The sequence below is a fragment of the Wasmannia auropunctata genome, unplaced genomic scaffold (genome assembly GCF_000956235.1).
Source record: "Wasmannia auropunctata unplaced genomic scaffold, wasmannia.A_1.0 LD333489.1, whole genome shotgun sequence".
NCBI classification, from domain to species: Eukaryota; Metazoa; Arthropoda; class Insecta; order Hymenoptera; family Formicidae; genus Wasmannia; species Wasmannia auropunctata.
Window position 1 is genome coordinate 1 of NW_012029401.1, and position 23,333 is coordinate 23,333.

The 23,333-nt window shown below is 28.6% G+C and overlaps 4 protein-coding genes across 4 annotated transcripts; all 4 read left to right on the forward strand.

Annotated features, from left to right (window-relative positions):
- Positions 1 to 359: 359 nt before the first annotated feature.
- On the forward strand, positions 360 to 2,999 carry LOC105459943 (odorant receptor 49b-like; the record flags this gene model as incomplete). Its single annotated transcript, XM_011706312.1, has 3 exons — positions 360 to 505; positions 673 to 805; positions 2,920 to 2,999. Coding segments are annotated over 3 exons (330 nt in total), but the record flags the coding sequence as incomplete, so codon positions are not given.
- Positions 3,000 to 6,309: 3,310 nt separating this feature from the next.
- On the forward strand, positions 6,310 to 8,193 carry LOC105459944. The gene is made up of 6 exons (XM_011706313.1): positions 6,310 to 6,326; positions 7,213 to 7,329; positions 7,394 to 7,484; positions 7,610 to 7,755; positions 7,897 to 8,029; positions 8,143 to 8,193. Exons 1-6 carry the CDS (start codon positions 6,310 to 6,312, stop codon positions 8,191 to 8,193), a joined length of 555 nt encoding a protein of 184 aa, XP_011704615.1.
- Positions 8,194 to 9,991: 1,798 nt separating this feature from the next.
- Positions 9,992 to 17,887, forward strand: LOC105459942 (odorant receptor 63a-like). The gene is made up of 9 exons (XM_011706311.1): positions 9,992 to 10,152; positions 11,081 to 11,200; positions 11,329 to 11,446; positions 13,568 to 13,835; positions 15,273 to 15,383; positions 15,451 to 15,541; positions 16,561 to 16,706; positions 16,904 to 17,036; positions 17,630 to 17,887. The coding sequence occupies exons 1-9, from the start codon at positions 10,009 to 10,011 to the stop codon at positions 17,681 to 17,683; spliced, it is 1,185 nt and encodes a 394-aa protein (XP_011704613.1). The 5' UTR covers positions 9,992 to 10,008; the 3' UTR covers positions 17,684 to 17,887.
- A 1,524-nt stretch (positions 17,888 to 19,411) lies between these two features.
- Positions 19,412 to 21,720, forward strand: LOC105459945. The gene is made up of 4 exons (XM_011706315.1): positions 19,412 to 19,649; positions 20,352 to 20,625; positions 21,435 to 21,545; positions 21,621 to 21,720. Exons 1-4 carry the CDS (start codon positions 19,532 to 19,534, stop codon positions 21,718 to 21,720), a joined length of 603 nt encoding a protein of 200 aa, XP_011704617.1. The 5' UTR covers positions 19,412 to 19,531.
- Positions 21,721 to 23,333: the final 1,613 nt, after the last annotated feature.

The window sequence follows — 23,333 nt, forward strand, 5'->3', positions numbered from 1 at the left end:
ACAATAGAAATAAAATATATTTAAATGGTGACAAATAAGAAAATGGTTGACAAGTAACGTTTCAATAGCGGTCTGTGAGATCGATATAATAATTTAAAGGTTAATAAAACTATTTTAGTATTACAAGAAAGAAATGAAAAAGTAACGAATCATTTATATTTTTCAAGTAACAGTAATGGTAACGCGTTACTTTTTAAAATCAGTAACGAGAAACGGTAACGAGTTATTTTTTACAAAAAGTAACGGTAACAGTAATGCATTACTTTTTTAAGATAACGTTTTCTAATAATGCAATTGAAAAAATTTTCTATGTTTTTATTTTAGTAAAATGATTAATTAACGAAATACTTATATTTTAGGTCTCTGAGGCTTTTTTGCTTAGACATGAAATTGACGACTTTTTCATGCATTCTATAGTTGTAGTCGTGATTTTTATATATCTTTTCTTAACAAATTACGTTGGACAAGAATTTATAGATCACAATGACTACGTATTTTCTACCGCGTAAGAATTAATACGTATATGTGTTCTTACAAATATCACAATAAATCTTTTACGAATTCTTCTGGTGTAATGAAGATTAGAACAATTTATAAATCATACTTGCACGTAATAAAATTTATTGATTGCATTTTCAATTATCATTTTGTTTTCTAACCGTTATTTTGTAGATACAACGTTCGATGGTATGTAGCACCGTTACATGTACAGAAGCTGATATTGTTTCTCTTGCGAAGAGGTAGCAAAAGTATTAGCCTTAATTTTGGCTCACTGTTTACGTTGTCTCTGGAATTATTCGCCACGGTAAAAGTATATCCAATACCATTATATGTTCTGTATTACATGTACTTATCTACGTACAGAACGTATGAACAGTGCTGGAATCTTTTAATATTTTGGAAAATACACATTTTAGTAAAAAATGTTTGACTATAGACAAAAGCTATACTAATTATTATATTACATTATTTAAACTGTTATATAAATTATTATATTTGTTCGATCAATAGAGCACTAGCAAGATTACATAAAGGTAATATTGATATTTTTTAATAAAAACATTTTATTACGTTACCTTATAGCCAGGGAATGAAAAGTTACTTTTTAAAAGTAATTAGTTCTCGTTACTTGTTACCGAGTTAAAAATGTAACTAGTTACTGTTACTAATTTTTAAAAATAACTCGTTATCATTACCTTAAAAGTAACGATTCGTTTTTTAATGCTAAAATAAGGCCAGTTCAAACAATTTAAGATGCAGTTTTATGTTACGTTAATAAAAGCAATATACATATAACAATGACACTAGACTGATATATAAAAATACAACTTGGAAAAGGAAAGCCTTTGCGATATAGCTAGAGCTTCCAGCTTCGTGCTTAATATTTCAAAGTGAATTTATGTATTATGTATATCCAATTTTACAAACTACGCGCCAATTAAATTTTTGATCTTGAAACGCAATTTAGTTGATATTTTTCACAATAAATTTTTTAAATTATTTTAAGATGCTTATAACGTAAATATCTTATTAAATTACCTGTCAATTTAATTTGTATTGATATTAACTATGGCATTCTTAAGATGTCATAAACCAATCACAGAGCCATATTAATATTTAACATATTATTTAAAACAGTTTTAAAATAAGAATAAACTGTGTGAATACTAGTTAAAGACTGAAGATTGTACGTACGAAAATTATGTCATAAATACAAAAAGTAACGATAAAAGTAATAATTTGTTACTGTATAATTCGTTACCGTTACTGAAAAAGTGTAACTACGTTACCGTTACAGTTATCAAAAAAATAGAATGACATCGTTACCAATTCGTTACCCAAAAAAAAAATAACTAGTAACGGTTAACGGTTTTACAAGTAACTTCCAATCCCTGCTTATAGCTTATCGATTATATATTTTATTGAGTATCGAGATATTTGATAAATGTGATATGACAAACATTTTTTTTTTAAGATTTAATTGTTTAGTGCCACTGTGAATATGGCATATCCGACGTTTTATTTTATATATATATATATGCTGTAACTTTTTTATTAATAAAGATACATTTGACTGTTATCGTTAATACTCAATAATATCTGGCATTTCATTAAAAAAAAATTGTTTTAATATGTTCTTTTTTATGTGTTTTTATAGTATATTTTTTATTTTTACACAATATCATCTAATACGTTGCTCTCATGACAAAACGTATTTGTGGCATCAAAAGCTTAAAAGTCGTAGAAGTCTTAAATCACTGACACTTATCTTAAGTGTATTGTATGCCAAAACCAGATTTTTATGTTAAATGCATACGTGGGAATTTCTATTGAGAAATATCATAATTATTTTTACAATGATAACTTTAATCTTAATCGGTATTTGCGAGTCCAGCAAACCCAAACATTTTCTTCAATTACGCGCCAAATCTTAAGATAATACTGTGAAACATTGTTTATAATAAATGTTTTTCATACTTTTAAGTTACATGATCTTAAATTAACCATAATTTTAGATTACATAATCTTACTCTTCAGATTTGGACTTTCAAAATGAAAAAAAAAATTGTTTATTTATATTAATTTTAAGCAAAGATATAATACATTAAAGTTTTGTCGAGTATACTGGATCGGACAGATAAGAGCAAATACCGATTAGGATTAATAATTTATCAAATATCAAACAAGTTATAACAGTTTAATTTATTATTTAATTTTAATTTTATGTAATTTATATTAAAAACTTTTTTCACTAATTGTAAGTCGCGTGTTTTTCAAATGTTGAGAAATTCCGGCACTTTTTGTACATCCTGTATACATATTTTATACGGCACACAGATATGCGATACTAGATATACATATTGCATATATATATATATATATATATAAATATATATATATGTATATATTTCATTCTAGCTAACGAAAACAGCATTATCCTACTTTACTGTTGTGTGTTCAATACAATAATGACGCGAGAATTCATCCTCCGACAATGTATTGCATTTTGTGGTGTAGTAGGTGAGTGTAAAAATCAATTTTTCGGTTCTATTTAATTAAGTAAGATTACCGAGAAAATAACGTTATTTTTTCCTTTTTAATTGTGACGCGTAGTGTGTAACGTAAGTAAAGAGAAGTATTAGTTGATTTCCATATTAAATTGATTATACTTCACTTTTGAATATAGTTTTAATGTAAAAACTTCAAACGTTTTTCTTTCGTTTAAGCGAGTAGAACATTAGTCAAACCAGATTTAATAACACATATACGGATTTAATAACATATATTTACTGTTAAGAGAACTGACTGCTTTGTGTTCGTTGCGTGTTAGGTAGTGCAACGAACATAAGAAATTTACAGTTATTTAAGTATAAATAATAAATTTTCATCTATTTTTTAATTAAAAGTTGCATTATTAGACAGTATCTTAAAGGATAGATAAACTAATTATAAAGAAAACTGATGGTGAAATAGATAAATAATAGATAAAGAGGCTAACGTACGTATATAAATAATCTGCTCCAAATGACATACTGTTTTCTACATGTGGACATGAGATATATATATATATATATATATATATATATATATATGGACAAATGTGAAATTTTTCAAACTACAAGTATATACAGAGCTTTTGAGAACTACATTTCGCGACGTTTCGTACTTTATTGGCAGTATTTATATAGACGATACTGCACACGTGTAAGGTGAACGAATCGAGTCGCTTTTAAAGAAGAAAGGTATCGTTTGACGGCACACGACGGAATGAAGGATATAAGGCAGCTATGAGACATTGCGCTTGCGCGAGCTTCGATACAATAATGTCGTGAGAACGTTCTTTTTTTTTCTATAGGAAGCAGGCATCGGTTGAATTTTCCTCGGTGTCAAGTCGATCGATCGCCTAATCACCTTCTTTCACCTGTGCTAAAACATCAAAATGGCAAGTGTTGCGATCTCACGGTAGCAATTTGCCTTCTACCTCGCATTACATTTACGCCGCATTAAGCAATTTAGAATTTATGCCAAAGGAGAAAAATTTTGATATTCTTTATGAAGTCTTTTGCAAGGAGGGGGATACGCTATTCCTCTCGCTGACTTTTTCGCTGTCAAACGCGGTACGTTTCACGCAGAGTGATGATCTGCGTCGTGACCCAACATTTCAGCTTGGTTCGAATTCTTTTACTCTTGGTTGGCTTATGGCCTTATCAGCGTTCGATACTAGTTCAATTTCAGCTATTCCTATTTCTTGGTATTCTTACTACCAGTATCGTATTTCAGGTAGGCTTGTATTTTTTATTATAGTTATGGCAGCTGATCAGAATGTACTTTTTTAAAATGTAATTATGTCTTATTTTTATTAATAATGTACAGGGTACAATGAAGTAATAACACTGATTTTTTTTCCTGTTATGTTGGCAACCCTGCAGCTTGTTATCTCTAACTACGTTTGTTTGGTCTATTCTCCGCTCTAACTCCAACTAGCGTAGCTCTACACTCTTCTACTTGAGAATAGCTTAAAGAGTTAACAAATGGTAGCAAGTTGCAGGATTTTGCCAATCTAAAGAGAAAACAATCAAACTCATTACTACACATTACAGGGTGTCCCGAAATTTGCGAATCAAAATATCATAGCAAGGAAGTCTTCGAAAAATTAAGCAAAAAAGTTATTTGTATATTTTTATTTTAAACAATAATTTTTTAGATATAAGTGTTTAAATTTAGCCAGTTATAGAATACGGTTAAATGGAAACAAATGTCTTGAGCATGTCAATAGTGTTAGTGATTGCGCACTTCACGCGAATACTAAATTATAATTGGCTAAATTTAAACGCTTATATGTATCTCAAAAACTGCTAAAATAAAACCTAAAATAAAAATTTACAAATAATACTTTTTACTTAATTTTTTGAAGACTTTTTTGTTATAATATTTTGATTCGCGAATTTTGGGGCATCCTGTATATAGTCTGACCATGTATGATATAAATAATTAAATAGTAAGTTTGTTTGTGATGCTTGCACTTTTTGCACTTATTGTCAAAATCTTTGTTTTCTTGTTCTTTATAATCCTAATGTATATTTATTTTGTTTTAGTACTAAATACAAAAATTTTTAGATTTTAAGTAACACGAATAAATCTAGTATTTGTCGCACATAGGTTGCATTATCATGTTTGACAAAGCAATTAATTATTTTATATTTTTTGTTTTACTTTATTACATATAATGAAGTATAAATTCTCTTAATGGTATTTTCTAAAAATATTTCTTAATTACAGTTTGCAGTGTTTTTTTCTGCAGACTGTACTGTCTATCTTCTTCTCAAGGTTCTTTCTATAGCGTTGTGTCTCTCTATTTTTGCAATTGAATACAATGCATGCCGTATAAACACCCATATGGTAAGTTAATTTTTTAATATAAACAACTAAATAAAAATGTAAAATAATAAATTAGTTTTTACACTGTTAATTTTCTTCGAAATTTACAAGGAGACGAATGTTGAAAATTATTTTTGATTTCGTAGATAAAAATATCATTGGAGCGAATTCAGAGTGTTTGCAACGAGTTACAAGACAAAATCGAACTCGATATTATGAGGAAATATGGAGAAAGCGGTAGACGTTACACACTTAAACTTATATGTAAGAATATTTACTTATGTACATGTCATAAAGTAAAGTAAATAAAAATTAAATTATTACATTAATTTTGCTAACTACGTTAATTTTAATCGAAAGTGCATTTGAGTGTTATGCAATTTTTAATATAATGCAAAATTTAATTATTTATATATAATAAGAATAAAGTAACGTAATACAAATTTTTGCGCGTAATAACGTACATATATTTTAATTATATTGTAGTTATATTAAAAGTACAAAAAATATACTTATATTTAATTGTTAAAAAATTAAACAATTACTTACAATTACTATATTGTGTTAATACAAAAAAATGGTAAAAGATAATGTACTTTGAAATATACAACAATAATATTTTTTTTCTATGACTAGCAAACAACGATTTATATATTTTATTTTTTTTAAATGTCTTTAGTGTTTCATCTGTTCAATATGGTGTCTATTTTTTCATTGCCATTTGTGATATACGTTTTTGATGTTGTCATATTCATGAATGAATATAGTTCAAGTAGTACGCTACAGATGTTATTACCTAAGCATCTCGTCGGTCGAGAGAATTATTTTCATCTAGTTTTACTATATATGGGACTAGCATGTTATATAGGAGGGACAGCAATGTTAGCGTCTGGAATTACGTGTATATTACTTCTAAAACATGTCTGTGGAATGTTTAGAATCGCCAGGTGAGGAAATATGTATAAGAATGAATGTATAAGGAATTGCGATTGTAGACAAAATCTTTTTTGTTGTTATCCAATAGAAATTTGTATGCAAAAGAAAATTAGCTGTTATAACAAAATTGTTCCACAGCATATTACGTATTAAGCCCATTCTACAATACGTCGTAAATTGTAAGCTGTAAGAATTGACCAATCATCACAGTCGAGTATTCTCCGTAAATTCAACTGTGATTGGTCAATTTTTACGGCTTGCGATTCGATATACGATGTATTATAGAACGGTCTCTAAACTTTCCTTAAAGAATGATTTACTCTTTGCTTTGAGAAAAACTTTTTTATTATAAATAATATCAATTTGAACTAGACCGCGTAAGTGAATATCGCAAATAAATTTGAGAGCTTTCTACAATCGCGGTTAGATTTTGGTGCCTAATAAATTCTATATGAATTTTAAAATCCATTATTTAATTATTATTTATTCACATTATTTAAACTACGCGTCGAATCAATGTCGGACTTGCAACGCAATTATTAGCTGAAGTTGGAATAATGAGATCTGCACAATTAATCTTTATTCCTTAATAATCCTTTTTATTAATAAAATGAGAAATACTTGTGTTACAAGAAAATATGATTTTTATTTTCAAATACAACAATAATATATCCAGAAAGTGCATTTTCTTGTCGTAACAAAATTTTGTCAATGATAGAATAGGATTCAACATTATATAAGTATTTAATGGACGAATTTGCAAATAATAAAATATTGTTGTTTTTAGCAAATTAGTTGTTTCATAAACTTTACTGTAGCAATACTTCATGACATTAGAAAATACAGTATATCCGTAAATCTCCGTAATTCTAATCATAGTATTGAAATTCTTTGTAGTTATCGTATTGAAAAGGCAATGGCAGTAAAAACGCTGAATAGTATTAGCCTAAAGAACGAGAGTATAATGTATAGAGAAATAATTCGAGCCGTAGATATTCATCGAAAAGCTCTCAAGTTAGTATTTATATCTTATATCAGTTACACAAATACATGACTTAATTTTTTTTTTCTGTTGAAGGTATACCGCGTGTGTATTAGCCGGTTTCGAACAATCGCGTTTTATCATAATAATAATTGGCGTAATAACTACGAGCATCAATCTTTATGGAGTTAGTTCATTTGATTACATATTTTTAGATAAATAACATTCAAATTTGAAGGAACTTTTTATTGTCTCGTTTTAACTAAATCATTAATTGTGTAAGAAATTAATTGTTCCTTTGTTTTCTTTTAGATTTCTGAAATTACGTCGCTTGGAGACAGTAATCAGGATTTTGCAATGCACTGTATAATTATAGGAATTATTTTTGTTTATTTGTTTTTATTGAACTATGCGGGACAAGAATTTACGGATCACAATGATCACATATTTTCCACTGTGTAAGAGATTACAATACAAATATGTGTTAATAATCTTTTACAAACTGTAGTTTAATGGAGACCAAAGATAATTGATAAATCACATAGAGATTACTATTGCGTTATCCAGTTATTAGTTCGTTTTCTCGTCCTACTTTGTAGGTACAACGTTCAGTGGTATCTGGCACCAGCTCACGTACAGAAAGTGATATTGTTTCTTTTGCAAAGGGGTAGCAAAACTACCACTCTTAATTTCGGCGTACTGTTTACGTTGTCTCTAGAATTTTTTGCCACGGTAAAAGAAAATCATCACGTGTCTTGTGTTATATATAACACGCGCACGCGTCTCTTTTTTTTTATCGATACGCAGTATAACACGTGACATAAGATGTGTGTATATTTTTCTAGCTAACGAAGGCATCGATATCCTACTTTACTGTTGTATGTTCTATGCAATAGATCTTCTCGTTTCCGAATTCATCGGGCAATGTATTGCACTTTGCGATGCTATAGGTGAGTGTAAGAAAATTTTTTTCATGTTTAACTATTGAATAAAATTACCGAGAAAATAACGATTTTTTTTTTTATAAATCATAACGATGTCTGTAACGTAAGTAAAGTGAAATATTAGTTGAGTTTTATACTAAATCGTTTGCACTTACGAAATATGAAGAATTTTCCATCTTTGAATAAAATTAGATTCAATACTATAATATAAAAACTAATATATATATATATATATATATATATATGTAATATTTATATTATTTTTATATTATACAGTGTAAAAAAGATGATAGTAAATTCTTTTGTTTAAAAAAATAGAATACTGTCAGTAACACAAAGCTTACACGTGGAGAAAATATATACTGTTAACAACCAGACATTACTTTGATTGATAACACTGTTTAGATACGAGAATTCATAATTGTGTATGTCCCGATAGTGTCCTCCTATCCGTCTCTTGTATTCAGGCAAATCCTGCATGATACCGTATTACAAGGGGTTCAGTATGTAATTATACACACCCTCGCGCGCGCAATGCCATGTCCACGCACGCACACACATATTTCAAATAATATACATAGGTACGTTGTGTTCCTTGTTTCGGCGAACTGTTTTTGAATAACAACGTGCGTCACGCAATTGGAACGGTTTTTAACACCTGTTCCATTGAAGAAAAAATGATATAGATAAAAGTTGAATAATATAATAATATATTTCTATTTATTTATTTTTTCCATATGTGCAAAGATGTATCGAAAAAATATATTTTTCTTTAATGAAATTATATATTCTTTTTTGCACAAATAAATTCTTCTAAACATTCGTATTATGGTAAAGTGCTCGCAAAAAAGATATTTATGTTAACATATTTTGACATGATACATAAAATATGTCGTAAATACTATTTATTTTTGATAACTTTAATCTTTTTTGTAAATAACGAAACGAATAGGTTGGTGCAAACAACACATAATCACGTTATAAAAACATTACGCAATTTGCCATATGAAATTACATGCTTTTTTTAAGTAAGTAATTATGTTTCTTTTTTATTAATTGATTTATTTGCACTTTTCCGTTACATCATACTTAGAAAATAATGAGTCAATAGAAAAATAAACTTTATTATACTATTTTACTTTGCTTGAACTATTTGTATCTTCAACGGAACAGATTCTACAATCCGTCCCAGTTGCGTGACGGACCCTGCATAATAGCACTTATTTTAAAGAATTGAAAAAAGTTCGATATTTTGTAATGTTTTGTATTTTGACGATACATGATCGACACTTTAATTCTTACCTAAGGTGTATAGAATTAATGTTGAGCTCAAAGAAGAAAGGCATCGCGCGAGTGTATAAGATGGAATGAAGGATACGAAGTTGTCACGATGCGAAAGGACAAACTGCGTTTGCGCGAATTTCGATTAGAAATGTCATTATTTTTCTTGTGGGAAGTAAGCATCGGTTGAATTTCCTTTGGCGTCAAATCGATCGATCGCTTAATAGCCCGTTCTTATTACCGAGCATCAGAAAACATCAGAATTGCGAGCGTTCCGATCTCACAGTGGCAATTTGTCTACCGCCTCGCATTACATTTATGTTGAATTAAGCAATTGAGAATTTCTCACACGAAAGACGAAAAATTCTAGAGTAAAGTGTGTGTTTGCGTATACGTATATTGATTTTTTTCACATGGAGGGGATACACTCAGGGGGAACGTCGCCGACTCTTTCGCTGTCAGACGTGATACGTTTCTCACGGAGTGATGATCTCTATTGTGTCCCAGAATTTCAGCTTGAATCGGATTGTTTTACTCTTGGTTGGCTTATGGCCTTATCAGAATTCAAAACTAGTTCAGCTTCAAATAATCTTGTGCCTTGGTACTCTGATTAGTTCCGTCGTATATCAAGTAGGTCTACGTTTTTAATTGTTATGATAATTGTTTACAAAACATTATTTTTAAAAATGTAATTATATTTTTATTAATAATATATAAGAAGAATTAACGTGTGTTGTAATAATTAAGGGAGGCACCTCATAACACGCTGAAAATTAGGTGATTTTTGGGAATTTTTTTTTAGGAAACTGTACAACCAATTCTTTTAAATTTTATAGGATAATTTCTTATACTATTGAACTAAAAATAAAATATTTTTTTGCCAGAAAAAAAGTATTTATTATGCAAGTAATAATAACATTTATTCGGCGCGTCGGCGGTGATAGTGTTTGGCGGCGTGCAATGTAGCGTCGCTTGTATTTGTGTGAAACAAAAAATCTAAAAAAAAATTATTGTTTATTCAGAGTTTACGCATTAACTGAACCTATTTTTAAAGAAAATAATTGTGAAAATCATGACACTTGAAAAAAAAGTGATTTTGTCGAATATTTATTGATTTTAATGTGCAATAAAAATTATTGTATTAAATAATATTATAAACAGTGGTTCAAGTTATTAGGGAAGTATTTATGCAAAGGTCTAAATCAATCGGATAAATAGTTTTTGAGTTATCTTGCACGCCGCCAAACACCATTACCGCCGAATAAATGTTATTATTATTTGCATAATAAATATTTTTTTCTGGCAAAAAAATATTTTTTTGTTAGTTTAATAGTATAAGAAGTTATATAAGTTTAAAAGGATTGGTTGTACAGTTTCCTAAAAAAAAATTCCAAAAAATCACCTAATTTTCAGCGTGTTACTTTCCTCAGCAAGGTATCCTCCTTAAAATTTATCGCACTATTATGGCAAAGCAGTTTGTTATTTGTCATATTTTTATTTCTCTGTAATTAAATATAAAAGTAATCTTTTTTATGCTAAAAGAGTTTATTAATTATAGTTCGCGGTTTTTATTTCTGCAGACTGCACTATCAATCTTATCTTTAAAGTCTTCTCTATCGCATTATTTTTTTCTATGTATGTGATAGAATACAACTCTTTTCGAATTAATAGACAAGCCGTAAGTTAATCCTTTAACGTACTCTACTAAATAAATATTGCCGCTAAATTAGTTTGTACACATAAATTTTTGTTGCAAAATTTACAATGACTCGAGCGTTGTAAACTATTTTTTGTATGGTACAATAGATGAAGTGGTCATTGGAACAACTTCAGTGTATCTGTAACGAACTAAGAGATGAAATAGAAATCAACATTATGAGGAAGTGCGGAGACCATGCGAAGCGCTATGCAATTTTGTTTATATGTAAGAGAATATACAGAGTGTCTAAAAAATTCCGGGAGTCTCCGGGACACCTAAATAATTTTTAAACGGTTCGAGATATTGGATTGATAAAGTTACAACGGCAAAGTGTAATCTATCATTTAACTTTGAAAACATTTACTTCAACCCTCCGGAGGGGGAGGGGGGTTGAAAATCTTAAATGGCATGTGGGGTCAAGTGTGGGCTCGTTTGAAAGGGTTTTTCGAGACGAGAAGAACAGTTCATTGAGGTCTCTACGATTTTTTCTTGCAGAGTTATGCTTATTTGAACGTTATTTAGCGCTAGCGAGGACGTGAGGACGATAAGGCTTTGCGCATGTTCCTTACACACACATATATTCTTCCGCATGCATTTCCATCCACTCAGGAACATGCGCGAAGATAACTCTGCGAGAAAAAATCATAGAGACCTCAACGAACTCGTGTTCTTCTCGTCTCAAAAAGCCCTTTCAAACGAGCCCACACTTGACCCCACATGCCATTTAAGATTTTCAACCCCCCTCGCCCCCCCCCCCCGGAGGGTTGAAGTGGACGTTTTCAAGGTTAAATAATAGATTACATTTTGCCATTGTAATTCTATAAACTTTCATCCAATATCTCGAACCGTTCAGAAATTATTCAGGTGTCCGGAATTTTTTGGACACTTTGTATATTGACATTTAATAGGTATTGTAAAGTCATACAAATTACAATAAAAATTGTTACATCATTGGCCTGATTAACCACGTGAGCATTTTTTAAACAACTAAGATATTTAAATATATTTTGATGCAATAAGAGACGAGTCCTAGATGCGCATTAAATAAGTTGGACACAAATTGAAACGGAAACGTAATGATCTCCATCAGATGCAGTTCCAATCAAATACAAGTTGAAACAGATACATAATAATCCCAATAGGATCTTACGACCTAATTCAAAAATCTACTTCTGATTTTTGAAATTAAAATTAAGTTTGGGTTAGATTACATTATTACGGAGTATAGGGAAATGGGCTTCGTCTCTCCTCCGCTAACGTATTTTGGAATGTATTGTTACGTATATATTGTTTAAAGTATGATTTTTAATTATAAAGGTGTTTTACTTCATAATTTGGACTTTAACTAGCACAGGTATCATATTAATTATATATGCACTTTAGTGAATAATGCGTAGGCGGAGGATGGATGTTGAACCCTTGCGCCTTCGTCCCGATACAATATAAACTAATCCATATCTAATTTTAGCTTCAAATTAGAAATAAGTTTGAGTTACGTTATATTGTTCGATTGGAACCATCATATGTTCATTTCAACTTATGCCCGATTGGTATTATGTCTGATGGAGACATTTGTCCATTTCAACTTGTATCCAATTGGAACTGTGTCCATTTACATTGTGTCTGATTTGGACTGTGTCCAAATGGCACACTCTGCTATGATCGACTTATTTTTTTGCGTAGACCATTCTAACAGAATGTATGTAATTTATTTATGAAAATTAATACATGATAAAAGCTTAAATTATACATAAATGTATTTTATATATGTATGTGTATTTTATTATGCATATATGTAAACACATATACATATAAAAACACATTTCTTCACAATAATATATATTTTTAATTTTATATTTTATATTAAAACTAGGAATTAACTTAAATAAATCTGGACAATATGTTGCATTAGTACGGATAAAAAGTGGTTAAAGGCCATAAATTGTATAATGATTAGAAAATTCCGTTTCTTGGAAAATTAACAAATAACGATATAATTATTTTTTTAAACAACCAAGATTGGAAAACGCCAACATGGTATAAAGCAGATCTTGGTGCTTAATAATATTTTCATGTGTGAATCTTCAATCTTCAATTCTTAGTTTAAGCAAGACTGTGCATAATTGTCGTTCTTCAAAACGCAATTCTAAATTGAATAATACGTAATATCACAATTAAATTGGCAAAGCAGTTTGATGTTAAACTGAAGATTGTAAGATTTACATATAAAAATATTATTAAGCTCCAAGATTAACTTTATACAGTTTTAGCGTTTTCTCATCTCAGTCGTTTGAAACACTCCACGTTCGATTCAGATTAATAATTTTTTCTTTTAAACATTTCTAGCGTTTCAAATATTCAATTTACTGTCTATTGTTTTATATCCACTTGCACTGTATATTCTTGATATTGTCTTGTGCATAAATGAATATCATCTAAATCATGTGATACAGATGTTTATTCCTAAGCACTTCGTCGGTCGAAAAAATTATTTCTATCTAATTTTCTTACATTCCGGCGCAACAATTTGTATAGGAGGAACAGTTATAATAGCAACATTAATGATGTGCATAACATACTCTAAACATGCCTGTGGAATGTTCAAAATTGCCAGGTGAAAAAATATACACAATAAAATAATTGTAGAAACTGCTTATGCACATAATTTTCTTCATTATCACTTGAAGTAAATTTCTGTATGGACGAATAAAAATCAGCTGTCGTGTCAAAATATTGTAGGTGTATGTGAACGATTAAATTTTGCTCGCAAATGAATTGTTCCATGTTATACGTACAACAAAAATCTCTATAGGATAATTCCGATGTATACACCGCGCAAGGATTTACGCCGCAGAAGTCAGAAAAAATAGAAGAAGTGAAAGTAATTTTTTCGCAACCATTTTTTCTGTTACTCTATATACATGCCTTTATGTTATATTAGTATTGTGTTGTGATTTCAGAGAGTTTTTTTTACTGTTAATATTTATAATATTATTGTAAGTTAAATCAATTTATCGCTGTAATAAGTAGCGCAACCATAAGTTATAATCTATTATACATAAAATGATTATTGTTGTAAATGTGAAAGGCTTCGTGGTTATTTCGTGGTAAGTATAGAGGAATAGTAAAAGTTAAAGTATAGCAAAATACAAGTGCCTAGCTCTTGTATTCTTTGTTTAGTTTATTGTCCAGTATATCCCATCTGTTTGAAATATACGGCATTTTTAGCGCGTGGGATTTATGCCGAAGTACAGACGCTTTATTATTTATTTATAAATATAAAAGTAAATAATAATACATGATAATACGCCCTTTATAATATATTACTGATCATAATATTCATAATATCACAATATTGTATTCATAATCTATGATTTTACGTTCTTTATTTATTTATTAAGAAGTAAATGCAAATTTACGTTGTCAATTCACGTGTTATTTACTATTATTATTTAAATTATTTGTATATTTTTTGAGTCATTTATCCCACTCGTGAGTAGCCGTATAACCCACCCCTATTTTTATACGGTAAAAATGCAAGGGATTAAAGAATTTTTTTTAATATAAAAAATAAATTATTATATAAGAATTTCCAATATTTTTTCATAGTAGTAGATAATCTAAAGTTTTTACTAGTACAGTTCATTTATTTTAAATTAATAATACCTGATACATTAAGTTTTTAATAGGTGCGGCGTATATACCGGAGTTATCCTGACCCTTCGTATTATACTAATTCTTGCTTGAATTATTATAAAATATTATAATATATTATATAAACAATAGAAAATGCCGTAAAATTTTTTGGGGTCCAATGGACCAAGGGTAACCACAAAGAAAAACATAATTAATAAAACAAAAGTTTTTTTGAATAGAAATACGAATTTTATTTTAAAACACAGTAATTTACGTTCAGAAAATATATTCGTCGTGACTGAATCTATTTTAATGATAGAATAAGAATCTATGTTACATAATTAGTCAACTAATTTACAAATAATAAAATTATTTTTAGCAAATTATTAACTCACAATAATGATATTCTTTATAGTTATCGCATTGAAAAGGCGGTAAATACGCCGAAAATTGATCACTTAAAGAATGAAATTACAATGTACAGAGAAATAATTGAAGCCGTAGATATTCATCGTAAAGCTATAAAGTTAGTAATTATCTAATAGTAATAATTATTTACACATACGTCTAATAATATTCTTTTCTTGTTGAAGGTCCACCGCAATTTTCTTTTCTAGTTTTCTACAGTCGCGTTTTGTCTTAATAATATTTGCTGTAATTACTTTGAGCCTCAATCTTTACGGAGTTAGTTGATCTGACATTATTAGATATATTTTTAGATAAGTAGTATTTAAATTGAAAGAAATTTTTGATGATTTTGTTTTACAAGGGAAAGGCAAGAATTAAGAAACGTAAAAATTCTTTGGAATAGAAATATGAATTTTATTCTAAAACACAGTAATTTATGTTCAGAAAATGTACTGTGACTTAATCTGTTTTAACGTAGATTAAAAATACGTATGTTATACAGTTGGCGAACTAATTCTTGAAGAAATAAAGAAGTTTATTGTCACAAGAATGTGAGATTTTAAAAAATAATAAAATATTTTTTCTATTTTAATGAAAAATAGGTATACGTGTAAGAAGACACTTTATTTATTTGATGTTCCACAATTTATGTTTTGATTTTATAAATTTCTTAATTGTGTAATTTTCTTTTTTATATCTTAATTTTATTTATTTATTTAAGAATAAAAAATTTCTATTTTTACAATTAAATTTTCACCAAATTTATCTGCTATCTATTTTATAAAAAAGTTTAATAAAATTTTATTACCAAATAATTTGTAAATTTATTGAAAATTTAATTATGAAGATTTTAATGTTACATCTTATTTATTATTAAAGAAATTCATTCTTTGTCTTATAAAATAACAATGTACATAATATTCGGACACGTGCGAATCAACCGTTTTTCAGAGACAAATATTTTACCACAGCTATAGAACAGACAATAATTACAACAGATATAATGTTGTATTTTGTATCTTGTTGTTGCAACTTATTTATGTATAAATACAATATTATATATTGTATTTATATTGATGCGATCTGATTGATAAATAATTTTATTATTTTTTTAAATTATAGAAAACAAAGGATCACTTATAATATTTTGTCTTGTTAATAACTAGCCTTCAGTTTATTTAAAGAAATTTAGAAAATTAAAATTAATTTTCCAATTCTTGCCTGCACCTTGTTAGTAAACAAATTAATTTTTTGATTCAAAGACAAAATATTATTCCGATATATTTGCATTTTAGATTTCTGAGACTATTACGATTGGACACGACTTTCAGGATGTTATGTTTCATGTTTTAATTGTTGCTGATATTTTTCTATATATGTTTATTTTAAATTATGCTGGCCAAGAATTTACGGATTGCAATGATCACATATTTCTCACTTCGTAAGGGATATCGTATATGTTTATAAGTATATATATATAGTATATATACCAGTTTTATCAAATTTGAGTGCAATTATAAAATTAGGAAATGAATTCGTAACTCTATATAAATATTGTTACTGTTAATACACTTTTACTATGTCTTCAATAGTTTATCAAAATTCGTTTCCCTAATTCGTATTTCTTATTCTTTGCAGGTACAATGTTCGGTGGTATGTAGCGCCATTACACGTACAGAAGCTGATATTGTTCCTCTTGCAAAGAGGTAACAAAACTGTCAGTCTTCATTTTGGCATGATGTTCGTCTTATCGCTGGAATTATTTGCAACGGTAAAAAAATTGGAATGTGATCTGTTACGTATAAAATAAGTAAATACGTACATGTTTGGGTTTTTATGTTAATTAATACATATACATTAACACAATTAATTATACACAGTGTGTGCATATATATTTAAATACACAGATATTAAACAGATATACACTATACATTGTGTATTTATACAATCTCAGACCACTCACGCCACCCATTTAAAAACGAGAGAAATGGTTTTCATAAAAAATTTCAGAATTTTAATAAGTAAATCGGGTACGCTCTATTGAATGGCGATATTTTCAATTTCCGGTTCCGAACGGAAATGGGCTATTTAGAGCGGAAGTTGATTTTTTCAAATGAAACATGGTATCTTTTATTTATACAGATTCGGATTCTATGCAAAAACAAAGACATGAAACTTTTGTACCATGCATTTTTTTGAAGAATATGTCAACTACAAAGACCACCTTTCATTTAAAAAATCGACTTCTGACTTGAACAGCCATTTTTGGGATTTTTGATAAAAACCACTTCCTTTGTTTTGAATGGTGCACGTGGTTTGGAACACTCTGTATATATGTGTGTATGTATATATGTATTATTCTAGTTAACGAAGGCATCGATATCCTACTTTACCCTTATGTGTTCAATCCAACAATGATGCGAAAATTTTTCCGAGTTGATAATTGCAATTATACAACGTGTTGCAATTTGCGGTACAGTAGGTGAATGTAGAAATCCATTTTTTTCAGTTCTGTTTAACTGTAGAAATATAAAGTTTCTTTCTTTTAATTGTGAATGCAGTGTACATGACATTTGTAGATAGAAATTAGTCGTTTTCATTAAACTGATTATACTTACAAAACATGAAGTATCCTTCACTTTCGAATAACATTAACTTCAATAAAATACTTTAAACGTTTCCCTTTTTCATCGAATGGAACGTTAGTCATACGAAGTTTATACATATAAAATAATACGATATCTACTGTTAAGAGGGTTGACTACTTCATATTCGTTACACTGTTTAGATAATCACCAATTTACGGTATTATAAATGCTTTTATAGATAAATAAGACATACAAATGAAACACTGTTTTCTATGTGTCCCACCGTATGGGCGGAAGAGAGCAATTTTTTATAATTTAAGTTTATACATATAGAACTTGGAACACTATATTTCATAGTATTTTTGTACTTTATTAGTGTTTATATAATCGACACGACACATGTATAAGATTTCCATGATACACATAGACACGCGTGATAAGAATCGACGTTGCTTTCGAAGAAGAAAGGCATCGCGCGAGTGTACACGACGGAATGAAGGATATATGAAGCTGCCACGAGTCGAGAGACTGCGCTTGCGCGAACTTTGATGATACAATGATGTCGTAAGAACGTTTTTTCTTATAGGAAATAAGCACATTAAATTTCCCTCGGTCATCAAATCGATCGATCAACTAATCATCCTTTTTTTACACGAGCTGAAACAACAAACTGCGAATGTTCTGATCTCACGGTAGCAATTTGTCTACCGCCTCGCATTACATTTATGTTGAATTAAGCAATTTAGAATTTCTTATACAAAAGACGAAAAAGTTCTAAAGTGCATTATGCGTGCGATTGATTCTTTCACGAGGAGGGGATACACCATACGTCGCCGACTCTTTCGCTGTCAAACGTGATACGTTTCTCGCGGAGTGATGATCTGTATTGTGACCCGACATTTCAACTTGAATCGGATTATTTTACTCTTGATTGGCTTATGGCCTTATCAGCGTACAAAACTAGTTCAGTTTCAAATAATCGTGTGTCTTGGTATTATGATTAGTTCTATCGTGTATCAAGTACGTTTACGTTTTCGATTGCATTCCTTGATAGTTAATTTGTTATAGTTGTATATTGTTTATACAATATTATTCTAAAATGTATAATTATATTATATTTTCATTAATAATATACGATGCAACGAAATATGTGCATATTGTACTGCAATAATTACAATTTAATTATCATAATATCTGTACGGTAGAGCAGTTGATTATTTATCATATTATATAAATATCATGTTTTTCAGTACTTAATTAAATAAAGAAGTAGACTTCTTAATGCTAAAAAAAATTTATTAATTATAGTTTGCAGTATTTGCTTCTGCAGACTGCACTGTCGATCTTATCCTTAAGGTTTTCTCTATTGCATTATTTTTTTCTATGTATGTGATCGAATACAATTCTTTCCTGGTTAATGGATCAACCGTAAGTCAGTCCTTTAATTCAATTAATAAATATTGCTGATAAATTAACTTGTGTATACACTTTGTCGTAAGATGTACACAAGGCGTCACAAATGCCTACCCATCTGAACTTGCAGGAATATTAACCCATGTATATGTCTTACATATATGTATACACAATAATATATACGTATATGTGCTCCTGCAATTTCAGATGAGTAGGCATTTGTGACGCCTTGTGTACATTGAGTCAAAAGTATTTTGTGCAATAGATGAAGTGGTCATTAGAGCAACTTCAGAGTATCTGTAATGAGCTAAAAGACGAAAGAGAAATCGGCATTATGAAAAAGTACGGGGACAACGCGAAACGTTATACAGCTATATTTATATGTAAGAAAATGTATATTGACATTTAGTGCATGTAAAGTGAAGTAAAGTGAAGAATTATAATAAAAATTAAAGCATTAAGTCATTAGCTGTTCACCACATGAGACTAAAAGGCATTCAAATATTATATTCAACAGAATGCAAACTTTTGTTATAAAATAAATAAATCGCGCGCTTGCGCGCACATGCACGCACACACAATCTAAATAACTGAATATATGTATACATATATTATTAGATTAAAAATAAAAATGTATACATATAGATATTCGTATTTATCATGTTTTATAAATATCATATTTTCAGTACTTAATTAAATAAAGAAGTAGCCTTTTAAATACTAAGAAAAAAGTTTATTAATTACAGTTTGCTTCTGCAGACTGCTCTGTCAATCTTATTTTTAAGATTTTCTCTGTTGCATTACTTTTTTTTGTGTATGTGATCGAATACAGTTAACCTATGCTATACATATGTACATAATAAGAACGTTTCTTTACAATAACATATATAATCTTTATTACAATTTTTCATTTAGTAAAGTTAGCAAGAAACTTAAATAATAACAAAATAGTAGCACAATATTTCGCATTAATGCACGGACGAAAAATGGTGAAAAGGCAATGAATTTTGATATATGTAACGATATCATTTTTTTGGTAGATTATCAAACGATTTATATAATTATTTCTTTTTATACGTCTCTAGTGTTTCATGTGAGCAATTTAATTGCTATTGCTTCAGTGCCATTTGTACTGTACATTCTTGATATTACGATCCTGCATATAAATGATGAATACCATCTAAGTCACATGATACAAATGCTTCTTCCCAAGCACTTCGTTGGCCGAGAAAATTATTTCTATCTGATTTTTCTACATTCGAGCGCAGCGGCTTGCATAGGAGGCGTAGTGCTGATAGCAACAGCAATGATGTGCATAACATACATCAAACATGCTTGTGGAATGTTCAGAATCGCTAGGTAAAGAAATACATAATAGAATAAATGTAGAAATTGTGTTTTACACATAATTTTCTTTGTTTATTACTTAAAGCAAATTTACATAGACAGAAATCGGCTGTTGTATCAAAATACATTATGCTTGCAAGCGATTAAAACTTTGCTTGCATAGTGAATTATTCTATATCTATATGTAGAAAAAATTTTTTTATTATAAATTATAATAATTTTTTGAAAAAAATATTTTAAAATATTTTAAAAAGGATTTTATTCTAAACACGTTAACAGTAATCACGTCTTATAAATTAGCAGAACAAAATGAGCAGAATCAATTCTAACTAGTAAAATTATTTATTGCTTATTTGTTGCTAAAAAGTTGCTAAAAGAAAATAATTTGTTGCTCTATAAATTTTTTTTTTAAATGATGTTCTGCTAAAGGAAGATTAAGTTAGTAGAACAATATATATGTATATATATCGAGCAACAAATTATTTTCTTTGGCAATTTTTTAGCAACAAATAATTTTACTAGTTAGAATTGATTTTACTCATTTTGTTCTGCTAACTTATAAGACGTACAATAATCCACGTTTAAAAAATGTATTACTGCTATCGCGATTCTGATTTTATGGTTAAAAAATAAGAATCTATATTATATGTATAGTTGTTTAGCGAAATGATTTAATCAAACAATAGAATAATATATTTTTTACAAGAACCTTTTTATAAAAATTAGATGAAATATATTATTATGTTATAAAATACGATATATGAACAAATTTTTTTTTATAATCCATAAAGATAATTACAGTAATGATGTTTTTTATATAGTTATCGCATTGAGAAGGCAGTAAATAAGCTGAAAAATGATTACTTAAAAAACGATGTTATAATATATAAAGAAATAATTGAAGCCGTTGATATTCATCGTAAAGCTATAAAGTTAGTAATTATTTAAATTATATCTAATAATAATTATACACTAATACACGTAATAATATTTTTTTCTTGTTAAAGGTTCACCGCACTTTTTTTTTCCGGTTTTCAGCAGTCGCGTTTCTTCTTAATAATAATCGCTGTAATTACTTTGAGCCTCAATCTTTATGGAGTTAGTTGATCTAATATTATTGGATAATATTTTTAAATGTTTAAATTTTGAAAGAAATTCTGTATGATCTTGTTTTACAAGGCTTAGGCATGAAGATATGAAGAAATTTATTGCAAAATTGTCGCAAAGACGTAAGATTTTTAGAAATATTGAAATGATATAAATTTTTCTATTTCAATGAACAACAGACGCTTGCAAAAAGACTTGTTTATATTCCTGATGTCACAATATGTTATATTATGATTTGATTGGTTTCAAAAATTTCACTTTTAGAATTGTGTAAATTTTGTAATTTGTAACTTGTAAATTTTCCTATTAATTTAAGATTTAAAAAAATCCGCTTTTGTAACTAAATATTACAAAATGTAACAAACCTTCTATTTTATAAAATATTTAATAAAATGTGAAAATAACATTTCATGTATTATTCGTAAATTTGTGAAAAATTATTTATAAATTATTGTTAGCTAATCCCATGAAATAATTTGTAAATTTGTGAGATAATTTAATTGCAAAATTTAAAGTTTATTTTACTTTTCTTTTTTTTTTTTAATAATAAGAAAATTCCCTCTGTACTATAAAATGCAGAATATACACGTCATTTGGACACGCGTAAGACAACAGTTAAGACGCCAATGCTCTATTTATAATCACAGTCACTTAGCAATGATCATAACGCGAATCTTGAAGTAATATGTTGAATCTTGTTGTTATGCAATGATGCGATCTAAGTAACTTTATTAATTTTAATTTGCAGTTAAAAAACATTTTTTAAAATATTTACAGAAGTTTTTTCAAATTAAAACTGACTTTCTAGTTCTTTTGCCTATAAACTTGCCTTAGTGACGTTAATTAACTGTAAGCCAAAATATTTATTTTAGGTTTCTGAAGCTATTTCGATTGGACACGATATTCAAGAGTTTGTAATTCACTTTATAATTGTAGCCGATATCTTTATATATATGTTCTTTCTAAATTATGCTGGACAAGAATTTATAGATCACAATGACCACATATTTTCCACTGCGTAAGAGATAACATGCTTATAAACATACCTCAGTAAATTTTTGTCGAATTCGAATACAATTAGGGAATTTAGAATATTAATTCATAACTTCATATAAACATTATTATTACTGTATTTCTAATTATCGATCCGTTTCGCTAATCTTTATTTTGTAGGTACAGTGTTCGGTGGTATGTAGCACCAATACACATACAGAAGCTAATATTGTTCCTCTTGCAAAGAGGTAGCAAAACTGTCAGCCTTCATTTTGGCATGGTGTTTGTCTTGTCGCTAGAATTATTTGCAGCGGTAACAAATTATTCTATGATATGTTGTATAGTACATTATCTATATACATGAGTGTACATACGTTTATTGTATATACATATATTAGGGTGGACCGAAAAAAAATTTTTTTTAAATTAATTAGTAATATCCCCAAAAGTTAGCTATAGACCTTAATATGGCCTAAAATTTCATCGAAATCGATTAATATCTTCAGGTTGCCCCTCGAAATTAATAAGTTTATGCATTTCTTCATAGATGTGTCAAAATTCAAAATAATATTTGAATTTCAATACAGTTTGATATTAGCTGTTGTTTTTTAGTCGCTGAA

Coding starts and splice junctions, on each gene's coding strand:
- LOC105459942 (XM_011706311.1), top strand. CDS start 10,009: ATGATCTCTATTGTGTCCCAGAATTTCAGCTTGAATCGGATTGTTTTA. Junction 11,447..13,567: donor CTATGCAATTTTGTTTATAT/GTAAGAGAATAT, acceptor AAACATTTCTAG/CGTTTCAAATATTCAATTTA. Junction 17,037..17,629: donor CGCTGGAATTATTTGCAACG/GTAAAAAAATTG, acceptor GTATTATTCTAG/TTAACGAAGGCATCGATATC.
- LOC105459944 (XM_011706313.1), top strand. Junction 7,485..7,609: donor CGAGCATCAATCTTTATGGA/GTTAGTTCATTT, acceptor GTTTTCTTTTAG/ATTTCTGAAATTACGTCGCT. Junction 7,756..7,896: donor GATCACATATTTTCCACTGT/GTAAGAGATTAC, acceptor CCTACTTTGTAG/GTACAACGTTCAGTGGTATC.
- LOC105459945 (XM_011706315.1), top strand. CDS start 19,532: ATGAAGTGGTCATTAGAGCAACTTCAGAGTATCTGTAATGAGCTAAAA. Junction 20,626..21,434: donor GGAATGTTCAGAATCGCTAG/GTAAAGAAATAC, acceptor TTTTTTATATAG/TTATCGCATTGAGAAGGCAG. Junction 21,546..21,620: donor ATTCATCGTAAAGCTATAAA/GTTAGTAATTAT, acceptor TTCTTGTTAAAG/GTTCACCGCACTTTTTTTTT.